The 19725-nt window shown below is 44.0% G+C and overlaps 1 protein-coding gene across 7 annotated transcripts in view; it reads left to right on the forward strand.

Moving 5' to 3' along the window:
- Positions 1–19725, forward strand: part of fhip1b (FHF complex subunit HOOK interacting protein 1B) — a 47981-nt gene that overhangs the window by 17109 nt on the left and 11147 nt on the right. For 6 of the 7 annotated variants that reach the window (XM_088601462.1, XM_088601444.1, XM_088601437.1 and 3 more), the window contains 10 exons: positions 3464–3922; positions 5372–5986; positions 11061–11219; positions 11620–11706; positions 12193–12360; positions 13011–13090; positions 13969–14138; positions 14927–16123; positions 17615–17793; positions 19277–19439. In XM_088601462.1, the coding sequence (XP_088457588.1) occupies positions 3794–3922; positions 5372–5986; positions 11061–11219; positions 11620–11706; positions 12193–12360; positions 13011–13090; positions 13969–14138; positions 14927–16123; positions 17615–17793; positions 19277–19439 (2947 nt within the window). In that variant the 5' untranslated portion in view covers positions 3464–3793. Of the gene's footprint in view, positions 1–3463; positions 3923–5371; positions 5987–11060; positions 11220–11619; positions 11707–12192; positions 12361–13010; positions 13091–13968; positions 14139–14926; positions 16124–17614; positions 17794–19276; positions 19440–19725 lie in introns of those variants that run through there. The other variant, XM_088601489.1, reaches the window with a different exon arrangement.

Raw genomic sequence — 19725 nt, forward strand, 5'->3', positions numbered from 1 at the left:
CACTCCTAATGAAGTGATTAGCCCAGACACACTTTCATGCAGTTGTGGCTTCTTGTGAACTTATTTTAGATGGTCAGATGTGCCTTAGAACCTGTTAAAAACTGTAACTGTAAACAGAAGATGGGACTTCCTGTATTGTTAATGACAAGCAGGATGTGTTGGAAAACTCAGATTTCGTGGACTAGTTGGTGATCTCTCTTCTAGTTTCTTTGCCAGGTGTGGATTCTAGCAGCACGATTAGAATAAGCAAGATTTAATGATCTCTTAATCGTGGGAAGTGTTGTGCCTTCTCGTTGGCAGTGAACTTGGTTGGTTGGGAATGGTGCACGAAATGTGCAATGATAGCAAGTCAGGACTGGAACGTAGAAATGCGATCTGGTTTCCACCCATTTGTGCCTGTTGAGTCACTGTCTTTTTCCTTTCTTTCACCGACTGCTACAAAGGAGTGTCAGACATCCTGACTCGATGTCTTATCCATTCAAGACAGAGCATATCCCAGTAAAGGAAGAGTCAGAGTGTCTGAGACCTAAGCTTTCCACAAGTACACTAAGCATTATGGTCCCTGCCATCTGAGCTGCATGTCACCGTCAAGACGAACTGATGCTCTGTCTTCGCTTTGCCATCACCAGTTCACCTTGACTCATTTTCTGAGGCTGCTGTTGTCACCCTGTTTCTATTTCCATCTTTAGGCAGTACGTCCTGTTAAGGGCATCCAGCTTTTGCATTGTATAGCATTTCTCACCATCACAAAGATGAGGTTCGTGTAAGATGGGTGTTATAGTTTTTCACAATTACCACAAGGAGAGCCAAACGGACACTGGTCAGAATACAGTATATGACCACGGAGGCCAGTGAACACTGGGTCATGGAGAATATGTGAGCAGAGAGGCCAGTGGACACTGGGTCATGGAGAATATGTGAGCAGAGAGGCCAGTGGACACTGGGTCATGGAGAATATGTGAGCAGAGAGGCCAGTGGCCACTGGGTCATGAAGCATATGTGAGCAGAGAGGCCAGTGGCCACTGGGTCATGAAGAATATGTGAGCAGAGAGGCCAGTGGACACTGGGTCATGAAGAATATGTGAGCAGAGAGGCCAGTGGCCACTGGGTCATGAAGAATATGTGAGCAGAGAGGCCAGTGGACACTGGGTCATGAAGAATATGTGAGCAGAGAGGCCAGTGGACACTGGGTCATGAAGAATATGTGAGCAGAGAGGCCAGTGGACACTGGGTCATGAAGAATATGTGAGCAGAGAGGCCAGTGGACACTGGGTCATGAAGAATATGTGAGCAGAGAGGTCAGTGGACACTGGGTTATGGACAATATGTGAGCAGAGAGGCCAGTGGACACTGGTCATGAAGAATGAGAAACAATTTGAAACCAGGAACATCAACATCCTTTTATATTGTGAGTGCTGAATGAATGAAGACTACAGTACCTTCGCTGGATCACACTGTAAAGGAATGGTACTTCTCAGATCAGACTGTAGCTGTTTTTAGTTCTCAGATTGTAATGACGTGTAGTACACTTGAAAATGAAGTTTAACTGAGACACTGTTTACTGACATAGGAATTAACTGCAAAAAAGAGGCCCATTTTATGCCATTTTTTATTGTTAATATTGTTTTTATTGTTAATAAAGGAGGCCCAAAGACTTTGCATAATATTAGAAGTTTGATTTTTCCAAATAGGCCTTAATGTCACAAACAGTACAAACTCAGTAGTCTGCCTGTCAACCAGTTCCTTGATGGTGTCCTCAAACAGCATTCTTTTTCTAGAGGGAAAAACATTTTCTAGAGAAAAATAATGTTTTAAGCATGATGTGGTTCCCTCCTGTTCTTTCCTTTCAAAGATATAAGTAATACTACTTTTTCCTGAATGAAAAATGCACATTGTCATTTTTGGTGTTGTGTAACAGAAGATTAGTTGTCTATCTAGGAGACCTGAGCTGTTAAAGTTGGATGCTTGTTTTTTTCATTTATAGGACCAATAAATATAGCATGGGACACTTTTAATGACAGGATGATTTTCTGAAAAAACAGGTGATTTCGTTCCAGAAATTCATAAGCCTAGACTAGAAGCATACACTTCACTTTCTGTGTATTATGTAGCAAAAATATTTCCTAGTCATTACTATTTGTTGTTGTAATGACTGGTTTAATCAGGGCAGAAAAAACTTTAATTGCTGTTTGTTAGAGCTACAAAGTAATTATATAACAGGCTACATTGAATTCTGCATATTCAGCTCTGTTTAGAGAAAGGAGCATTGTTAGAAATTGAATATTTTGGCTTATTATCAGCCACGCAGGTCCGAAAGATGAAGCTAACAGCCAGAGACACTGTCTTGATAGGAGACGCTTTAGTCACTGGGCATCTCTCTCACACAGAAGATCACTGTCTGCTTTGGGATCTGTTGGGACTTTTTTCCATCTGATTGCTCTCATTGCGGTAGTCCTCGGTCTGCTGAGCTGTGAGTCACCTGTCTTCTCTCCCGAGGTGGGCATGTCTGTTTGGCAGCATGGATCTGAAACCGGTTTGTCCCTCTGGCTTTTGTGCAGAACGTATCAGCTAAGTGAGAGTGGCCATAGCGCTTGGCTCACAGCATCAGCCCCTTTTTGAAAGCGCAGAGGCTGTATTGCTTCAGTTTTATTTGGAAACAGTGAAAAACAAAAACAGTAGGATTTTGAACTAGAACTGTGTGTGGTTAGGTAACAAAGTAGAGGGTTGCTGTTTCAGTTTTCAACAGGGGGTGATTTAGCTGGCAGTATTCTGAACGTTTTAAGTTTACTGTACATGTTCCATTTGTCCTTCCTCAACACATGCCTGCAGTCACTATGGATAGAGAGCTAGAGGAAGAGTTACTCATAATCCTGTGAACGTCACTTCATTCTTGTTGGCTTTAGGCCAGTATGTTTCACAAGTTACTGAAGCAATCACAGTTGTTCTCTAACCTTAGAAGGGAACAGTTCCAGTGTGGTTTTTAATCACCAGAGACCTCTCGTACATTTCTAAGGAAAGAATGTCTTTTAGATTGCCAGATTCTGCTGTTTCCAACAAGGTAGAAATAGCTTAAGAGTTGTTCATCTGTTTACTTAAAAAAGGCGTTGAGGTGCAAATGTCTTTCGTTTCTTAATAGTACTGTCTTTGGCTTTTTTTGTGTCTAATGTTTGCCCTACTAATTCTTTTGTTCATAGACATTTTTTGTGATTGAAAAACATCTCGCAGAGTGACTAGAACAAGGAAAAATGAGCAAATATGAACCGCACCCTAGTTTTCATTTTGGTTGTACCAAGGCACTCTTACAGATGTTTTTTTTTAAATAAATGAATGTGTCACTACACATGAAGTAAGTTTAAACAGGCCCTCACAGTGCTCCATGCTGTTAGCAAGGTTTAAAAAAATGAATGAAAACATGACCCAAGCCCCTGGGTCTTTAACTGGAGTCGTTTGCTGTGTTTTGCAGGCTTGTGGTCTTACATGGAGCTGCCTTGGCTGCAGACTGGATGACAGTGTCAACAGGGAGACTTGTTAGGTCAGCGCAGGGGATCCCTAACTGAGGAGAAGAGGCTCTGTTGTGCGGGGTGAAGAAGTTTGCTTCACGTGGGAATAAAGACTGCCTCTTGGGTTCTACTGAGTTTCCCCTTCCCCTCCCCTTCTTTCCCTCCCTTCCTCCCTCCTATCCCCCGGTTCCCCCCCCTACTCACCCTTGGCTGTGACCTTTCACCACCCCCACCCACCACCCCATTCCATGTGCCTTACCCCTGACCCCTGAACTCTGACCTTGGTAGACAGGATGAGCTGGCTGAGCCGCTTAAACCCACGAGGACCCGGGAATCGGGCCAGTCGGAATCCAGTGCCATCGAGCCCTGTCACAGCTGACCCAGAGACCTGTCTCATGGTGTTTCAGAACCACTGGCGGCAGGTGAGTCAGTAGTGAAAGAACTCCTTAGATGAACCAAAGGTTCCCTGATACTTTTGTGACTTTCTCTGAACAAGGCAACCAGTCTGAAATGCAAAATGCCTGATATACTGTATAATGAATCATGTGGAGATGCAACATGTGTGGCAGATAGGACTGCTGCCTCCTTGTTCTTCGGTCCTAGATTCAATTCCAGATGAGGACAGAGTGCCCTTCAGAGGCCGGAGACATGACGGCTGGATTAATTGTTGTGTCTGAATTGGCCATAACATGGCCCTGTTCCGCCTTATGTCCTGTGCTCTTGGGACGGACTTGAGTTGTCCACAACCCCTTGCCTTACGTGACCAACCTTTTGAAAATGAATGGATGAATCATTTCTTTCTGAAAATATTGAAGAAGATTTTTATACAGTTTTTAAGATGCTGCACAACTAAGACTTCTGTTGTTTTTTATGGAGATGCATTAACTGCCAGTTTGTTATGCATTTGTAAAGTAATTGAGAAGACGTTTGTGCAGATAATTAAGAATATGTGTGATTACTTTCAGCACCCAGTTCAGGAAGAAAAGCATCCAGATGTCACTTCTTCTTTGTTCACAGATGAGCAGACTTCTAGAGTGTCTGTAATTCTGTAACATTCCAGCAGTTTGTCTCTGCTTACTAAACTAGACACCAACAGTTCTTTAGGTGGACTAGTAAATCTTCAGAAAGATTTTGGACAAAATTCTAGGACTGGGCAAACGTCTGGCAAATGACTTTTAATGAAGAAAGGTGTCGGGTGTTGCACACAAGTAGCAAAAACAAACTACAAATATACATTTAGAAAAAATGAGCTTAAAAATGCCACATATGGAAAAGACGTCAGTGTTTATGTAAACACATTATTTATATCTTTTAGACTAATTGGTGAGGCAATAAAAGGGAAATAATGTTAAATAGGATGTATAATGGTTATATAGTCAAGAGTGTAGAATTTAAAACGAGCTATTATGTTAAAATGTACAGTGTGCTAGTAACACCTCATTTAAGAATATTATTTACATAAAAGAGCTGAAAAGGTTTAGTCTACAATAACAAGCTGAACTGAATTCATTAGAATTAGCAGTGAAATACGAACCAGAGGACAGAACTAGAAAAAGCAGGGAAGCCCATTTAAAACTGTTAACAGGAAGCTGTTTTCTACATAAAGGGTTGTGGGAGTCTGGAACAAGCAACCTTGCCATGTCATTGAAACTGATATCCTGTGTTCTTTTTTTTGGTGGGATCCTAGACTGTTTAAATACTAGTAACCATAAAGGCTAGATGGGCCACAGGGCCTGTATTCTATGTTCCCTGTATTAGGATATGATAGGTATTGTATTAGGATAGGATAGGTATTGTTGTTGACGTGCTCCAGACCTGTAGTCAGTGGTGCTTTTGCCCTGAGTTATTGCGTGCATTCCGTTTCCTGCCAGGTGTCCTGGATCTTGGAGCAGCGAGAGGCCTCTATAACAGGTGCGGCAGACGAGCTGACTGCTGTGCGGAACAACACAGACCAGATGCTGTGCCTGCTGGCGGAGGAGCGTCCGAGCGAGCAAGGGGGCATGGGGCCCATCCTGGAGCTGGTGGTGTCCGAGAACATCCTGGAGCGGCTGGTGCAGTGGCACCTGCGGCGCGGCTTGGACTCCGACAGCCAGGGGGCGCTGCTCAAGCTTTTCGAGATGCTGATCGGGCAGTCCCAGCAGCCCCTGCTGCGCCACAAGCCGGTGCTGCAGCCCCTCCTGTCCCTCCTGAGCGCCTGCGCCGACCCCCAGCTCGGCTCCCCGGCCGTGGAGGGCAGCCTGGTGCTGCTGCTGAACCAGGTGTGCGCGTGCATGGCCCGCGAGCCCTCCGTGCTGGAGCTCCTCTTCCACACCGCGCCCCAGCAGGGCCCCACCAACCTGCTCATCTTCTCGCTGCTTGTCCCCTTCATCCACCGTGACGGTGCCATTGGGCAGCAGGCCCGCGATGCGCTGCTCCTGGTCATGGCCACCTCCGCCGGCAACCAGGCTGTGGCGAAGTACATCGTGGAGAACTCCTATTTCTGTCCGGTGAGCGCTGCTGGTTGAACGTCAGCACTGAGCACGAGCTGTGTCTGATACGGGGGTTTACAGACCACGAGGGGTTTGGGCTTTTGCCAGTAACACTGGTGAGCATTTCTGTGAGATGGTCAGTTAATCACCAGAGAACACAGGAATTGTCACAGGCCTGTCGATCAGTTCTGTTACACATCTGCTGTTTTGGTAAAAGAAGCAGAAAGCAAAAGCATCGTGTAAGCGTTCACTTAATTGCAAACAGAGAGGGAGAGAGAACACAGAAGCTTTTCCAGTTTTAGAGAAGTGAAGTATGATGCAATATTGGTCATTGCTATTGGTTTTGTTATGTCACTTTCTTTCACATTCTTTGTGGGCCATCCCTCTTACTGGGAATGTCTAGCAGACCGAGAAAATGGGGTTCATAGCGCATCTGGTCTTTGGCTCAGTAGATTTCATTTTAACTGCAGTGTTTATCAAAAAACATCAGAAGTGGATTTTGTTATCTTGCTCTTTAGATATGAAAGCTTTCTGTTGTCTTTGCCACTTCTGTAGGAAGTTGAAGTGAAACTAGTGACTTCAGTTGTACAATGGGCTCTGATGAGTTCTCTGTTGTTCTTCCTAATTACAGGTTCACAACTTTAGGCATTACACTCAGAGAAAATGGAAGTCCGCAGCTGAACTTTAAACAACAGGCGTTTTTTTTCACCCTTTCTTCCCGAAACAGTTGTGAACTTTATGGTCAGTCTTCATGTTTCAGTAAACATGTAACCAGGTTAAAGGCTCATACACAAGGTGTACAAAACTATACAAAAAGCAGGAGAACAAAAAACTATTTCAAGACATTCAGACAGCGATCAACTGATGTCATAAAAGAGTTAAGCTATTTTAACATACAAAAATAAAGCAGTGTAGCAAAACGATACTGAGTTTAAAGAGAATTTTGTAGATGTATTGTAGAAATCTAGCATATTAAAAGATGGCAGATAATCCTGCAATCTAGTAGCACTGTAACTAGGGGATCTGTTTCTTTTCCCATTTTCCAATGACTTGACATTGATTTTGCACATCACCCCATCTTAAATAACCACCAAGAATATGTTACATGGAAATAACCATTTTTCTGCCTAACGCCATACTTACTGTATTTTTGGCTGTGTAAGTGAAAAGGTTGGGTCAGTTTTGGCCAGTGCTGAAAGACAGCATCATGAAACGCTGAAGAATTCAGTCACCTCTTGTGTGAGCTGGTGAAACCATGCTCGCTGCCTTCTGTGTAAGACAGAACAAAATTACTCCTATATTTGGAAGCTCATTGAATCGTGCATGATGGTCAACAACTGGTGACTACTCAAATGGAAATGCTATTGTGTGTTTTATAACCAACTGGTTTTTTTAGGTTGTTATCCTGCACAGGTTAGAAGTAAGTGATTGTTTACTTTGTCACATTTTACAGGAGTTTCAGGAACATCAAGCTTCAATGTAAGGGCTAAACAACCTCTCCTCTTTCATGCTTTCCAACATGAAAGCAGGTACAATTGAGCAATAAATATGCAGCAGCGAAATAGTGTGATTTACAGCAGAGTTTATAGCAGTAAATCCAGGAATCATTTAGGTGTTTAGAAACTACAGAGTAAAGGTTACTTATTGGAGTCTTGATTGTTTTCCATTCATCAGCATTAACCCTCTGCGGCTGGATCTCCCTGGATCACAGGGAGGGAGGGCAGGTCTCCCTTTGCCAGCCCTATCACAGGAAGGCAAGGCAGATCTCCCATTGCAAGCCCTATCACAGGGAGGGAAGGCAGATCGCCCATGTTTTTCTCCTTTACAATTGTCACTTCCCAGGTTGAAAACTCATTGTTGAAATGCTAGTTATGTAAAAGAGAACCTTTATATTTTGTTACAGTCATTTCTACACTACTCAGATGCATGTCAAAAAGTGATATAGCTATAAGAAACCAAGAAGCTTCCCATTGCAACCCTGTGTGCTGGTGTGTCAATCTGATGCTCTACATATACACAGTATGTATATGAATTTGAATCTCAGTGCTTTTATCTTCGCATACTGTATGTCATTAGCATATGGACAGCTCAGGAAGTTAGAGAACAGACAGCTGACTGCAAACGAGTAATTGCCTGGAGTTTCGAGTCACTTGTTTCGTCTGTGTGGGCTGAGTGGTGCGAAAAGCTGAATCACAGGCTTGTTCTGGGTGTTTTTTCTAGACCCCACCTGCTTCACTTATCCCAGTCAGCTTGCTTCTCCTGCACCTGCCATTCATCTCATCCCCGCAGTGAGTTCACAATATTAAGTTGCACCTGTTAGTCAGAATATAAAGTAGCACATGGCTCACAGCAGCGCCATTGTTGTGCCGTGGGGGTCTGGGTGTCCTGTAACTAGGTGGTCTTGGCCACACTGTGTTTGCTGATCAAGAAATTCTTCCATTTTTTTCATTGAGGAAAGTGGTTACGCGATGCTGGAACTCCGAAATGAGGGAATGCTGCGTCACTCTTCAAACGTCTGCTGTCGGCATGCGCAATAACACAACAGTTGCAAAAGACTGGGACTGTTAATCCCTGGGTGGACAGCTGTTGTCACCCTGGACAGTGGGATGTGGACAGAGCTTGACGACGTGCATCTGTGCCGCCCCACTTCAGACATGTGCTTGAGCTTTTAAAGCTCGTGTTCAGAAAGGGAGTGACCCCTCTGGCCATGCTGATGGGGGCTTTGGAGCCTTTCTTACAGGCCCACCAGAGGAATGCTGCTTGGTCGATTAGGCGTGTTGCTTCCTGCTGGGTTAACAACAGCACACACTACCTGTGAAACGTGCCCTGTCCCATCCAAAGCAGCCTTTAAGAGCACTGCCAAGCGACAGGGCTGGCATGCCAAGTTCATTGTAGCAAGGCAAGCCCCCAGCTGCTGAGAGTCCACCCACTGGGCTCTTAACACAGCCAGGGTGGGAGGTGGGCTGTCTTTACTGGTTTAGGTTACACTGCATTAATCAATGAGGCAGTGCTATGCGGCCCATATTTTTCATTAAGAGTGCTCGTACTGTAGAGACACCCCCTCCCCACTGAAGAATGAAAGGCGCTTGTGGTCATGTACAATGTGCTCTTAAAGCTTCACCACCCTGAAAATATTTCTGGTACATTACTGAAGCTGGCTGGTATATTAAAAGACTGTTTAAGTGTTTCAGAAAAGCATCTAGGAGCACTAACATACTTTTCATATTGAGGCGTGCACAGTATTGGTGTGGTGTTGTCTGTGAATGTCTTGGATTTCTGCTCTGCATTGGTTTTGTTTCTTGCAGACTCCTCTGTCTGGGGAGCAGTCCCATTCCTCATTAAAGTATTTATGAGCTGGTGTCTGACCTACTTACATGAGTGATGTAGAGGCGCCATCTAGAACATTTCTTAGGTATTTCGGTTCTTTATATTGTGTTTTTCTAATGTCTTTGAATGGCTGTTAAACCTGTGAAATTTCACATTTCCTTCGTTTTTCTATCGGTGTGATAAGCAGGAAGTGTGGAGGACTGGTCATGGTTCTGAATTTGTAACTGGATGGTTGAGGGTTCGAATCTCAGATGACACACTGCTGTTGTGTCCTTGAGCAAATTGTACCCTTTGTTCAGGTTGCTGTAGTGTAAATGAGTACAACTCTAAGTTGCTTGGCGTAAAGGGATCAGCCAAAAAAATAATAGTATTTTTACTTTAAAACTTTTTTGAAACAATAATTTTAGGTGAAGTACTGTATACATCAGTCATTAGTTTTGACCAGCCTAACTGATTTCTGAAAAGTGTTTGTTATCCTATTTTAAACCATTAATATTTTGTTCCAAGTTACATCGTCTTTGACTTCTCAGGTTGTTCATTAACAAGACTCGTCGTCTTGCTGCCCTCAGTGAGTGTTTTTGTTGTCACTTTTTCAAAATGTCTGTTTTGCTGGGTGTGATTCCTTTCCTAGTCTAGAGCCGGAGAGAAAGCTTAGGCCTTCGAACTATGTGTCATCCCTGGCATTTGAGCTTTTTGAAATCCATTCACAACGGAGTTTAAGATGTACAGTGATCTCTTGCAGTATAATTCACACAAAAACTCTTCTTTAGTGCCTCATGTTCAAAGATTCATCGTTGAATGTATTGATTAAATTGATGTCCCCTAAGAGGACATCATGTAAGATCAGTGTACACTGTCATTGCAAAATAATGTCATGATATATTAATACATACATGCGATGTATATTTTCTGAGCGGTTTTGGTAAGGAGCTGGGTCAGCATCTGCAAAAGATCGAGTAGAGGTTAATTACAGTATGTGATGGAAAGTAAAAACAAAAGACTGAGGAAAGACACTAAAGAGTCTTCCCATTCCTGAAGAAATTCCACAGGCAAAATATTTTTTTCTTTTTAATTTTCAGACATTAACCTCTGATTTGATTCTTTCATTTAACCACTATGTCTGTTTTTTAGTTTGATTTTCAGATTTACAATACATTGATATAATGTTCCCTTATCTTTTTAAGTTAAATGCTGTGTATACAATTGTGAGTATGTGAATATGTCAAACCTGTTAACTTGTAAGAAAGTTATTATAGTCCTGACACTTCATCACACATAAAGCACTCTTCCAGATGACTCAACTGAGATGAAAAACACTATTATTTGTTTTTTTAACTGAATGATTTCTGTTTTTTTTTATTTGTGCATTTTTGTTTGACTGTAATCTCTGCTTTGTGTACTTGTAAAAAAAATTGAAAAGGTGTCTCTGCAAACATTTAACAACAACTGTTCAAGGAGACAGGCAGTCTGTGTTTATGCCAGACTGAACAGTAACATGAAAGAAATTACTATTTTGTATCTCATTGCAGCCAATATGGACTTGAACTTGTTTTATCTTGTGGTCGTTTCCCAATCCAGACCGCCTATATTTTTATTGTATGCCCAATTCTTACTTGTTGGGGAACTTGAATTCACGTCACTGCAACATGCTGTCTTCCCATTCATCTTTGCACAGAGCTGTGGTTTGGCAGCTGAACTAAAGAGATGTTTATCCCAGAGGAAACCCACCTGGGTTTCTAATACATGTCTCTGATCCCTCCAATAGGTGTTGGCTACTGGCCTGAGTGCCCTGTACTCTTCCCTGCCCCGCAAGATCGAAGTGCGCGGAGATGACTGGCACGCGCTGAGGAGGGAAGACTGGATCGGAGTCTCGTCTCTCGTTCTGTTCATGAACTCCCTGGAGTTCTGCAATGCTGTCATACAGGTGAAGGAGGAGGGAGGGGCACATCTGCTGTAGGCTTTGGCAGAAGTTTTGTCATCGGGGTAATGTCATGGCAGCAGTTTTGCTTGCTCTTTCATCTTCTTTTATTGGAAAAGCACGTTTACCAAAAGCTAGAACCAAAATCAGTGTCTCAAGACACAAAAGAAAATCAGATACTACCCCTAGTGGGTGATACGTGTGATGAGTATAAGGCCTTATTTATGATGTTAAACACCTGTACTTTCAGGCGTATTTGCTCATGAAATAAGGCTAGTTTTTTCAATCATTGCTATGATTTCCTGCCACACAGTAGAGTTGGTGGTAGCTGGTGAGAGGGAGAAACAGTTGTCATCCAACGTTTATTTGATTATTTTTATGGTCAATGCTTGCCTTCTCTTTGCAGGTGTCTCATCCTCTGGTGAAGAGCCAGCTGGTGGATTATGTCCACAACGGATTCCTAGTCCCCGTAATGGGGCCTGCGCTTCATAAGGTACCCATTCATTTATACTCTACACATACCGGTTTATAAATGAGTATGCTTCCAAATCATAGCACATATGGGAGTGACATGAATTTGTCACATACAGTACATGAGTTCATGTCCACTCACAGTTCCACATGATCTTGCCACTGTTCCAAAGGCTAATGGAAGTGTAAAAGGCTGTAGAAGCTTAGAAGAGACTTTACAGACATCTCTGCATCCACACGTTGCTTACAACCTTTAAGACACACAAAAATACTTTTTCCAGTTTGAACGTATTACCAGGTGTTCAACTGCTTATGAAACCGGGCTCAGCCCTTCACAGACTCTTTGGGAGTCGCTCTGTAGTGTCTCTGGTCAGTTGAGCCCAGTGCCCTCAAGCACAGCCTCAACTGGTCTCTTTCTGAGGCAAGGCACCATGAGCCCCAGGGGCACAGTGTTAGCAGAGGTAAGGGTACAGTAGGGACCAGCTCTGATCCTCCCCTCTCGCCACAGTCCTCAGTGGAGGAGATGATCGCCAGCACTGCCTACCTAGACCTCTTCCTGCGCAGCATCACGGAGACGGCCCTCATCAAGACCTTCCTGCGCTTCATCCTGCTGCATCGGCATGACAATGACACCATCCTGGACACGCTGCTCACCAGGATCAGCTCCAACTCACGGGTGAGTGGAGAGCTCCAGCCGAATCCACATAAGTCGTTGAAAGGAGATTTTTTTATTTGTGGAGGGCGAATGAGGATAGTGAAAGAGAATCTAGTAGTATAAAGGCATTGCCTTGCCAAGGTTAAACAGGAAATATTGAAACTTTACTTTTGTTATAGCACTGAAGAAAGAGGTAGCTGTTTGCTTTAGCCTGTATGATATATTAATAGCTGCACAGAATGTAGCAAAAAAGCCTTGACTCCAGAGTTCAATTTATAACCTCAATCACTAAAGGCAAAGGTCTCGCTCAGCAGGGCCTTCAGCTGTAACCTCTTTCATGGCTACGAGGGTGAAGCATTTTGATTCTTTGTTTTGGAATTATGGGATTTCCCACACAATAAAAAGTGACAGATAAATTAAAACCATACAGTTACATCTTACATCTGTGCGAACATCATCAGTGGAAGCCCTGTTTTTTTTTAATTCACTGCCTGATTAAAAAAAAAAATGTCAGGCCGATTGTTTTCTGATCATTGCTGTGTTACTTGTTACTCGCCTCAGTGCGAAAGGTGATGTGCCACATTCTGTGCGGAGGTTGAGCGTGCTTTCGGCTGGACCCCTATGATTATGTACATTTTGTGACTGATAGTCTCTCTGTCTGTTCCTGGAAGCTGTGCATGGTCTCACTGAGTCTCTTCCGGACGCTGCTGTCCTTCAACTGCGAAGACCTGATGCTGCAGCTCGTTCTCAGGTACTGGCACAGCAAAGGAAGTAACTATGATAGTTCAGGTTGACTTTTTTTTCGATTCATGTGGTAGATGTGTTTCTGGCAGTTGCCGTGTAACTGAAAGGTGTGTAAATTGTACGGTCTTAAGACCTGTAACACAGGCAGAAAAAAACCTCCAGGTTAATTCAGGCCGCTGGTGTCTCTATCACTATGCTGCTGCTTTCTTCAGGCTCCTCTCTAGGTCTAGTCAGCTTTCGCCTCTCCACTTCTCAACTGCTGCCAGACTTTCTGTGCCCACCCTCTCTCTCCCAGTCCTCACCCCTCAATGGAGGAGTAATTCCCACAGAAAGTGTCGGTACCCGTGATCTCAGCCTCATCCCTCAGCTGCTCTTTCACTATTTTGCACTAATGCTTTTAGTTCTCAAACTGGAAATACAGTTGGCTGTTACACTGTAAACATACCAAATAAGCTTACTACTGTGTATCCCGACTATCTGTATGCAGTTTTAATTATTATTTTTTTGTTTACATGGCACTTGCATTGTCGTTTGATTTTTAGTTAACCTTATTATTATTTTAGCAAATATATTGATTTTACCTTATTGCATACATATTCTTTGAGTTTTCTTGGATAAGTCTGTTAATTATTAGCAAGTAAATAACGCAAAGATATTCCTAAAGTGTTGAGCAGTGATTCTTTTTTTTGGGCATTAATATCAAATAGTTTTGAATTTAACAGCTGTGAGATTCAAAAATACATATGCATGTAAAAAGAAAACGCCTTCCCTTTAATAAATACATGGGAACAGGACAGAACAGGACTCGGTACATGATGGCCTTTTATCAGCAGATGATTCTGAGTTAGGGGTTAAAAGGGAGAATTGCTTGCTGGTTTTCGACAGGTACCTGCTGCCCTGCACACACGTCATGCTGAGCCAGCGGCGTGCCATTAGAGAGCCAGATCTCTATGGCAAATCAGCAGATAAGTTCCTGTCCCTCATCCCAGAGTGCTGCCGATTCGATACATTGCCCCCTAGTGACCGGGAGGAAGATTCCACATTCTGGGCCAAAGGTGAGGTATATTCAGGGGTATAGGGATTTTCAAGTATTACCCCTTGAATGTTTAGGTGTCCAGTTTCTAGACTTTCTGCAATAAAGACTGTTCTTCAGCAACTAATAGAAAAGGCTTTTAAAAACTGTTTTAGAGCATTGGTCCTAAAAAAGAAAAACTGTAGTTAACATAAGAGGAGGAACAAAACAATTAATGTTCTTAGGAGTGGTCTAGCACTTCCTCAGTGTCATCTTATTTATTTAAACTGTCTGTATATACTGTACAGTACATGAACACTTCATGGACATGAAAATAGTGACTCATTTTTGCAGTTGTTAAATTACTATAATATATCCTGAACTTCACAGAAATAAGCAAGTTGGTTCCTTATTTAAGAGCTTGTATTTTGAGCCAGTTATATATAGCTGGCTGTCATGTATGTATGCTTTTGTAATGCTCATGTTTCACAAACTCATCGTTCAGAGTCCACACAGAGGCTCTGTGTAGGAGTTCAGTATCTCCATGGTTACATAGATTACCCTTGACTGTTCTTAATCACAACTTGAAAAATGAGTAGCGGACACACACTTCGTATAGTATAACCACAGCAGAGTGGAAGTGGGGGCAAAGTGCTACTGTAAATTCAAATCCTAAACGTGTGTTTGATCGTTGCACTGTGAATGAATAAGCCAGAGTAGGTTTTGTGCACCAAGTAAACATGTTGCTTTTCCTGCATGCAACAGAGTACGGTTTTCATTTTGCTGTTCATCTTCATGCTTCTCTTTTTTTTCCCCTCTTTTGGACCGCAGGCCCGGGCAGTCCCAGCGTGGAGTCTCCTGTCTCCAAACCCAGCACCCCGTCCCGCCTGGCGATGTTCATGCGCCAGCAGAGCGGCGGCAGTTCGGAGCCTCCTCAGTCGCCCCGCAGCGGGGGAGCTACCGGGGTGCTCTCGCCAGACAGCCCCATGCACCAGGCCTCGGAGGCGCCTGACTCGGAGATGGGGTACCTGGAGTACCTCCGGGACGCGCGCAGGAACATCGAGCTGTGCTCCTGGGCCTGCCGGGATTGGTCGGCCCCTTACGACGGGGAGGACCCCTCTCCCGTTTGTGTGGCGCCTCCCCCCCCTCCACCCAGTGGCTTTAACATCTTCACAGAGCACTTTTCTAACCAGCAGGGGCCGCCCAGCCGGCCTCGGTCGGACTGGGAGAGCTCCGAGCGTGACAGCGGGGAATGGGACATCACTTTTGGCAAGAACTGCATTAGCGTGACGCCCCGCACCAAGAAGCGCAGCCTGCAACGCGAAGGCCCCGAGGCCACCCCTCCCTCCCTCCACCCGGGGCCTGCCCAGAGGGTGCAGAGGCTCCCAGCCGGGCCAGAGGGCCAGCAGCCCCTCCTCAACGGGACGGGGCAGTCAGGGATAGAGTCGCGGGACAGGCAAGACGGGGGCATGGAGGTGAAGAAAGTTCGGATTGACCCCGGAGAGAACTGCACAGGCCAAAGCCAGGGTGACGTCTGCCCGCCTGAACCACACCGGCTGTATCAGGGTCAGGGGCCACAGGGCCACGAAGAGAGGACACAGGCTCTTTCTCAGGGGTCTCAGCCTCATGGTCAGGCCACACTGGGGATGCAGGCTGGCGAAGGCCAAGAGTCTCTTCCTGGTGAGCAGACGGTGGCTGGGCAGAGTCTGGAGTCGGTAGAGAGCTTGATCGAGGAGCTACTGGACCGGGTACCGGGAGATGCCAATGGATCAGGTATCAGCATTGAGGCTTTCAACCAGGAGCTGACGGAGCTGGAGGAGACGGTGAGAAAGAGGAGGGCCTCCAGAGCCGTGGAGGAGCCCGGCAGCGCCAAAGACTGCGCCCTTAACTCTTCCACTCACAAGAACGATGAGGAGAGAGCTCCTTCCCCAGATGGTGACCTCGCAGACCCCAAGCCAGAGAGCACAGGGCCTGCTCTGTGTACCCCAACACGTGCCCCGGGGCAGCCTGTCAGCCAGCCCTACACAGGTGGGTGACTGAGTGTGATATGCACAGCTGGCTGCCACTCTGGGGTGCACTTGCATATAATGAAAATAAGCAGCTGCACCACCAGCTTCTAATGGTAGGTTATTACATTGTGTAGTGGTTGAGTAAGAGAACACTGAAGATCCTACCTCGAACAGTGAATCAAGAAGAGGCTGTTAGTGTCTTTTCAGCAAATGAAGCAGTGACTGTCTTTTGGTGTTGTATTTTATAAAATTTGAAAGGCCAACTGTGTGCTTCTATGTCAGTGGGCAGAGTTATTCTATTTCTTAATATTAGACAGAAGTACTGTATATAGTGTAATGTGTTTTTTATTGATTAATAGTACACCAGCACTTCATTAGAGGTATCTAAATGTGAAGAGAGACCTTGCAAATCATAAACAGGAGGTCATTTTGATTTCAGCAGCAACGTAGAGTATCCACTCTACATTCTGTGAGTTGGGATTCAAACCCCTGCTGAGTCATACCAAATTGCCATACCATTCTGGAAGGTCAGAGTGGTGAACCCCTGTAATAAACTAAATCACACATCAGGTATTCAGCAAGGATCAGTGGCAAGTAGTATTCATTTAATTTTGATGTTTTCCTTTGATCCTTTGTGATATGCTATATACTGTACTGTATTTCTTTGACTTGGTGATTCAGACCTCTGATTGACAGTGATATAAACAGGTTAAAAAGTTCCTTCCATGTGCCGTTTATTGAAAAACACTGGTTAAAACAGGTTAAAAATTTCCTTTTAATCGAAAATGATAGGAAGCACATAAAAGTGTATGTATTACTAGCCATTGACTACCAATCTAATCTTGTCTAGCATTAAAAATGATTAAGTCTTGATGTGTCAGTCTGTGGTTTTCATAGGAGGATTCTGCATAACAACTAGTTCATGCTAGAATCAGTTTTTTGGTAACAGAGTGAAACGTGAATTATGATATCAGGAATATGGGTGAATGTTGTGCCGCTGGCTGATGTAAAAACACAATTTGGTGAGCTTCCAAGCGTTCGTTAAAAACCAAGGCTTTTATTAGACCTGGAAAAACAAAGCATCCATGGTGTCAGTAGTACAATAATATACTTTTGTATTTAAACCTCTTTTTAAGAATTGTCTAAATTAGATTCAATTATGTTAGCCTAAAGAGGGAAAATGCGTAAAATCACTGAAATACTCTGTAAAAGTAAAGCTTCATGTAAAACTGAGAAGGCCAAAAGAATAGGAAAATTTCACCTACAAAATATAATTGACTGTCAAGAGAAAAACTTCAGTAATCCTTGTGTTAAAGATTACAGGCCTTTCTTCTAATGGGAATCTCGAATGCCAGAGGGAACCGCTGTATCCAGATCTGTCTGGAATGAAGACCCTTGCTTCAGCGCAGGTCTTCAGCAAACGAACGCTCTTCCTACAACTGAAGCTGCCGACAGTCGTGAACCCCCCTGCCAGTGCCCCCGGCCTCACCCCCACCTGTTTCTCCCCCAGGTCCCTTTGTTGCCGTGCTGTTTGCCAAGCTGGAGAACATGCTGCAGAACTCCCTGTACGTGAACGTCCTCCTCACTGGAATTCTAGCACAGTTAGCCTGCTACCCCCAACCCCTGCTCCGCTCCTTCCTGCTAAATACCAACATGGTCTTTCAACCCAGCGTCAAGTCGCTTATCCAGGTATGGACCTGCCTGAAACCCACTGCACGCCCTCCGCCCCACTCTCCCGATACACAGACCTGCTGCCCGGACCCCCATTCGCACAGCTTTTCATTTCAGCACATCCCCCTCATCCCCTCCCGACTGCATGTCTGTGCCGTGTTCCAGCAGAAGGCTGAGATGACACATGCACTGCTGTCATCTTGCAGGCGCAAATGGTGCTTGAACAGTCTGATCTGGCAAATTCATTTCTTTCAGTGGATCTTGCTAAGGTCTTGATATTTTACGCTGTTTTCCTTTTGTACAGCAGTTCTTTAACCCTTTGTTGCTGTAGGGTTGGTTTATCTGTGCTCTGTACAGCATACCGATTGTAATCATTTGACTTAAGACAAATACTGTGAAAAGAATGATTTAAAATATCCGGAATGTGTATCTGTTCATATTGAATCAGTTTTTTTTTTCAATGAAATCATCAGATAATTTCTCTTCTTTTCACAGTCTTGTTTAGCCTCAAGCAATCTTTATTTTGTGTGTACTGTGGGTCAATATTTTAAAAGCACATGCACAAATACAATTAAAATCTTTGAATTATCCCCTATAATTAAACTGATTTGTGTCTTGGTTGTATTTTAAAACAATGCAACAAATCATTGACTTCAAAATGACCACATTTTGCTTTGCAAGCAGTTTTACAGATTCTCTCAAGTAGCTTTTCAAGCTGGTCAGTGGTCTGTGGGCTAGAACTGGCTGGGCTGAAGGGAGTGCTCAAAGCCACTGTGAGGGAGACCAATCAAATGTTTGTGGTGGCCAGGCTTTATTTTGTAGGACCTTCTAGTTTTTGACATGAAGCGTTTAGAGTTTATTATTGTGCTTGCTTGGGAGATATCTGCAGTACCCCTCTTTTCTTACTATTCTTTCAGTTTTAAAGAGAGGTCAAAGAGCAGCAGGTTTTCTGCACACACACTCTGTGTGTGGGCCCAGAAAGTTTAAACTGGCATCCTTCTGCTCTTCACTGCTCATTTTGAAACTGTTAGGCCAGTTCAAGCCTGTTAGCTTTATTAGCTGCAGCCAGGCCAGTACACCCACCCGTTCTTCATGTTCGAAGGTTTCTAAACTGCCTGGGGCTTTTAGTACATTTCCTTAGCAGTGCTCTGTACTCCTCTTCTGCCTTTTTTTTTCATTTTACCTTTTCTGCCTGACCGACGACTATCAGCTCTCCCATGATTTTCGATTCCGAGGGAGGCCTTCATCAAACAGTGGACTGGCGATGGTGAACGACGACAACAACGATTAATATTCTCAAGCATTTTATTGTTTTAATTTCTTAATGGGAATTTGCAGTGAACGGTTCTGAATTACTCTTTCAGTATTTCAATACTTTCAGTATTTTTATATGTTATACCTTTTAGTTTGATTTTCCTATCATACTATTCCTGTTGTGTGAAATTCCGTCATCATGTTGTCAGCCTATTTACGCGATGAGCTCTCTCTGCTGCATGCACAGGTCCTGGGCTCAGTGAAATACAGGATTGAAGCTTTTGCGGCAACTCAGGACAACTTCCCAGCCATGCTTCACAAAGCCAGGAGGTACCTGGTGGCGCGTGGGAAACTAGACTGGGCCGACTCTCCCGTGGCTGTGCCAAACCTGCGCCGGTCTGATACACTAGGTAAGAGGGAAATGCAAAAGAAAATGGAAAAGTTTGCTGACCTTGGCTATGTCCTTCTACAAGCTGTACCAAAACATCTGACTCCAGCAAGTGATTGTCATGAGCACTTTCTTCCTTACAGGACAAGTGAACATTAGAACAGAAACCTTTAAGTTAATAGTACCTGCTGTGTAACTTTTTCCCCAATAGCCACTGTTAAAAGACAAACCGACCCAAAAAGGTTTTGTTGGCACTAGTTCTGTAATTTGGACTGAGGTCTGCTGATCTGTACTGGCCACCTGCTATA

This window comes from Lepisosteus platostomus, chromosome 2 (assembly GCF_059453375.1).
Source record: "Lepisosteus platostomus isolate fLepPlt1 chromosome 2, fLepPlt1.hap1, whole genome shotgun sequence".
NCBI classification, from domain to species: Eukaryota; Metazoa; Chordata; class Actinopteri; order Semionotiformes; family Lepisosteidae; genus Lepisosteus; species Lepisosteus platostomus.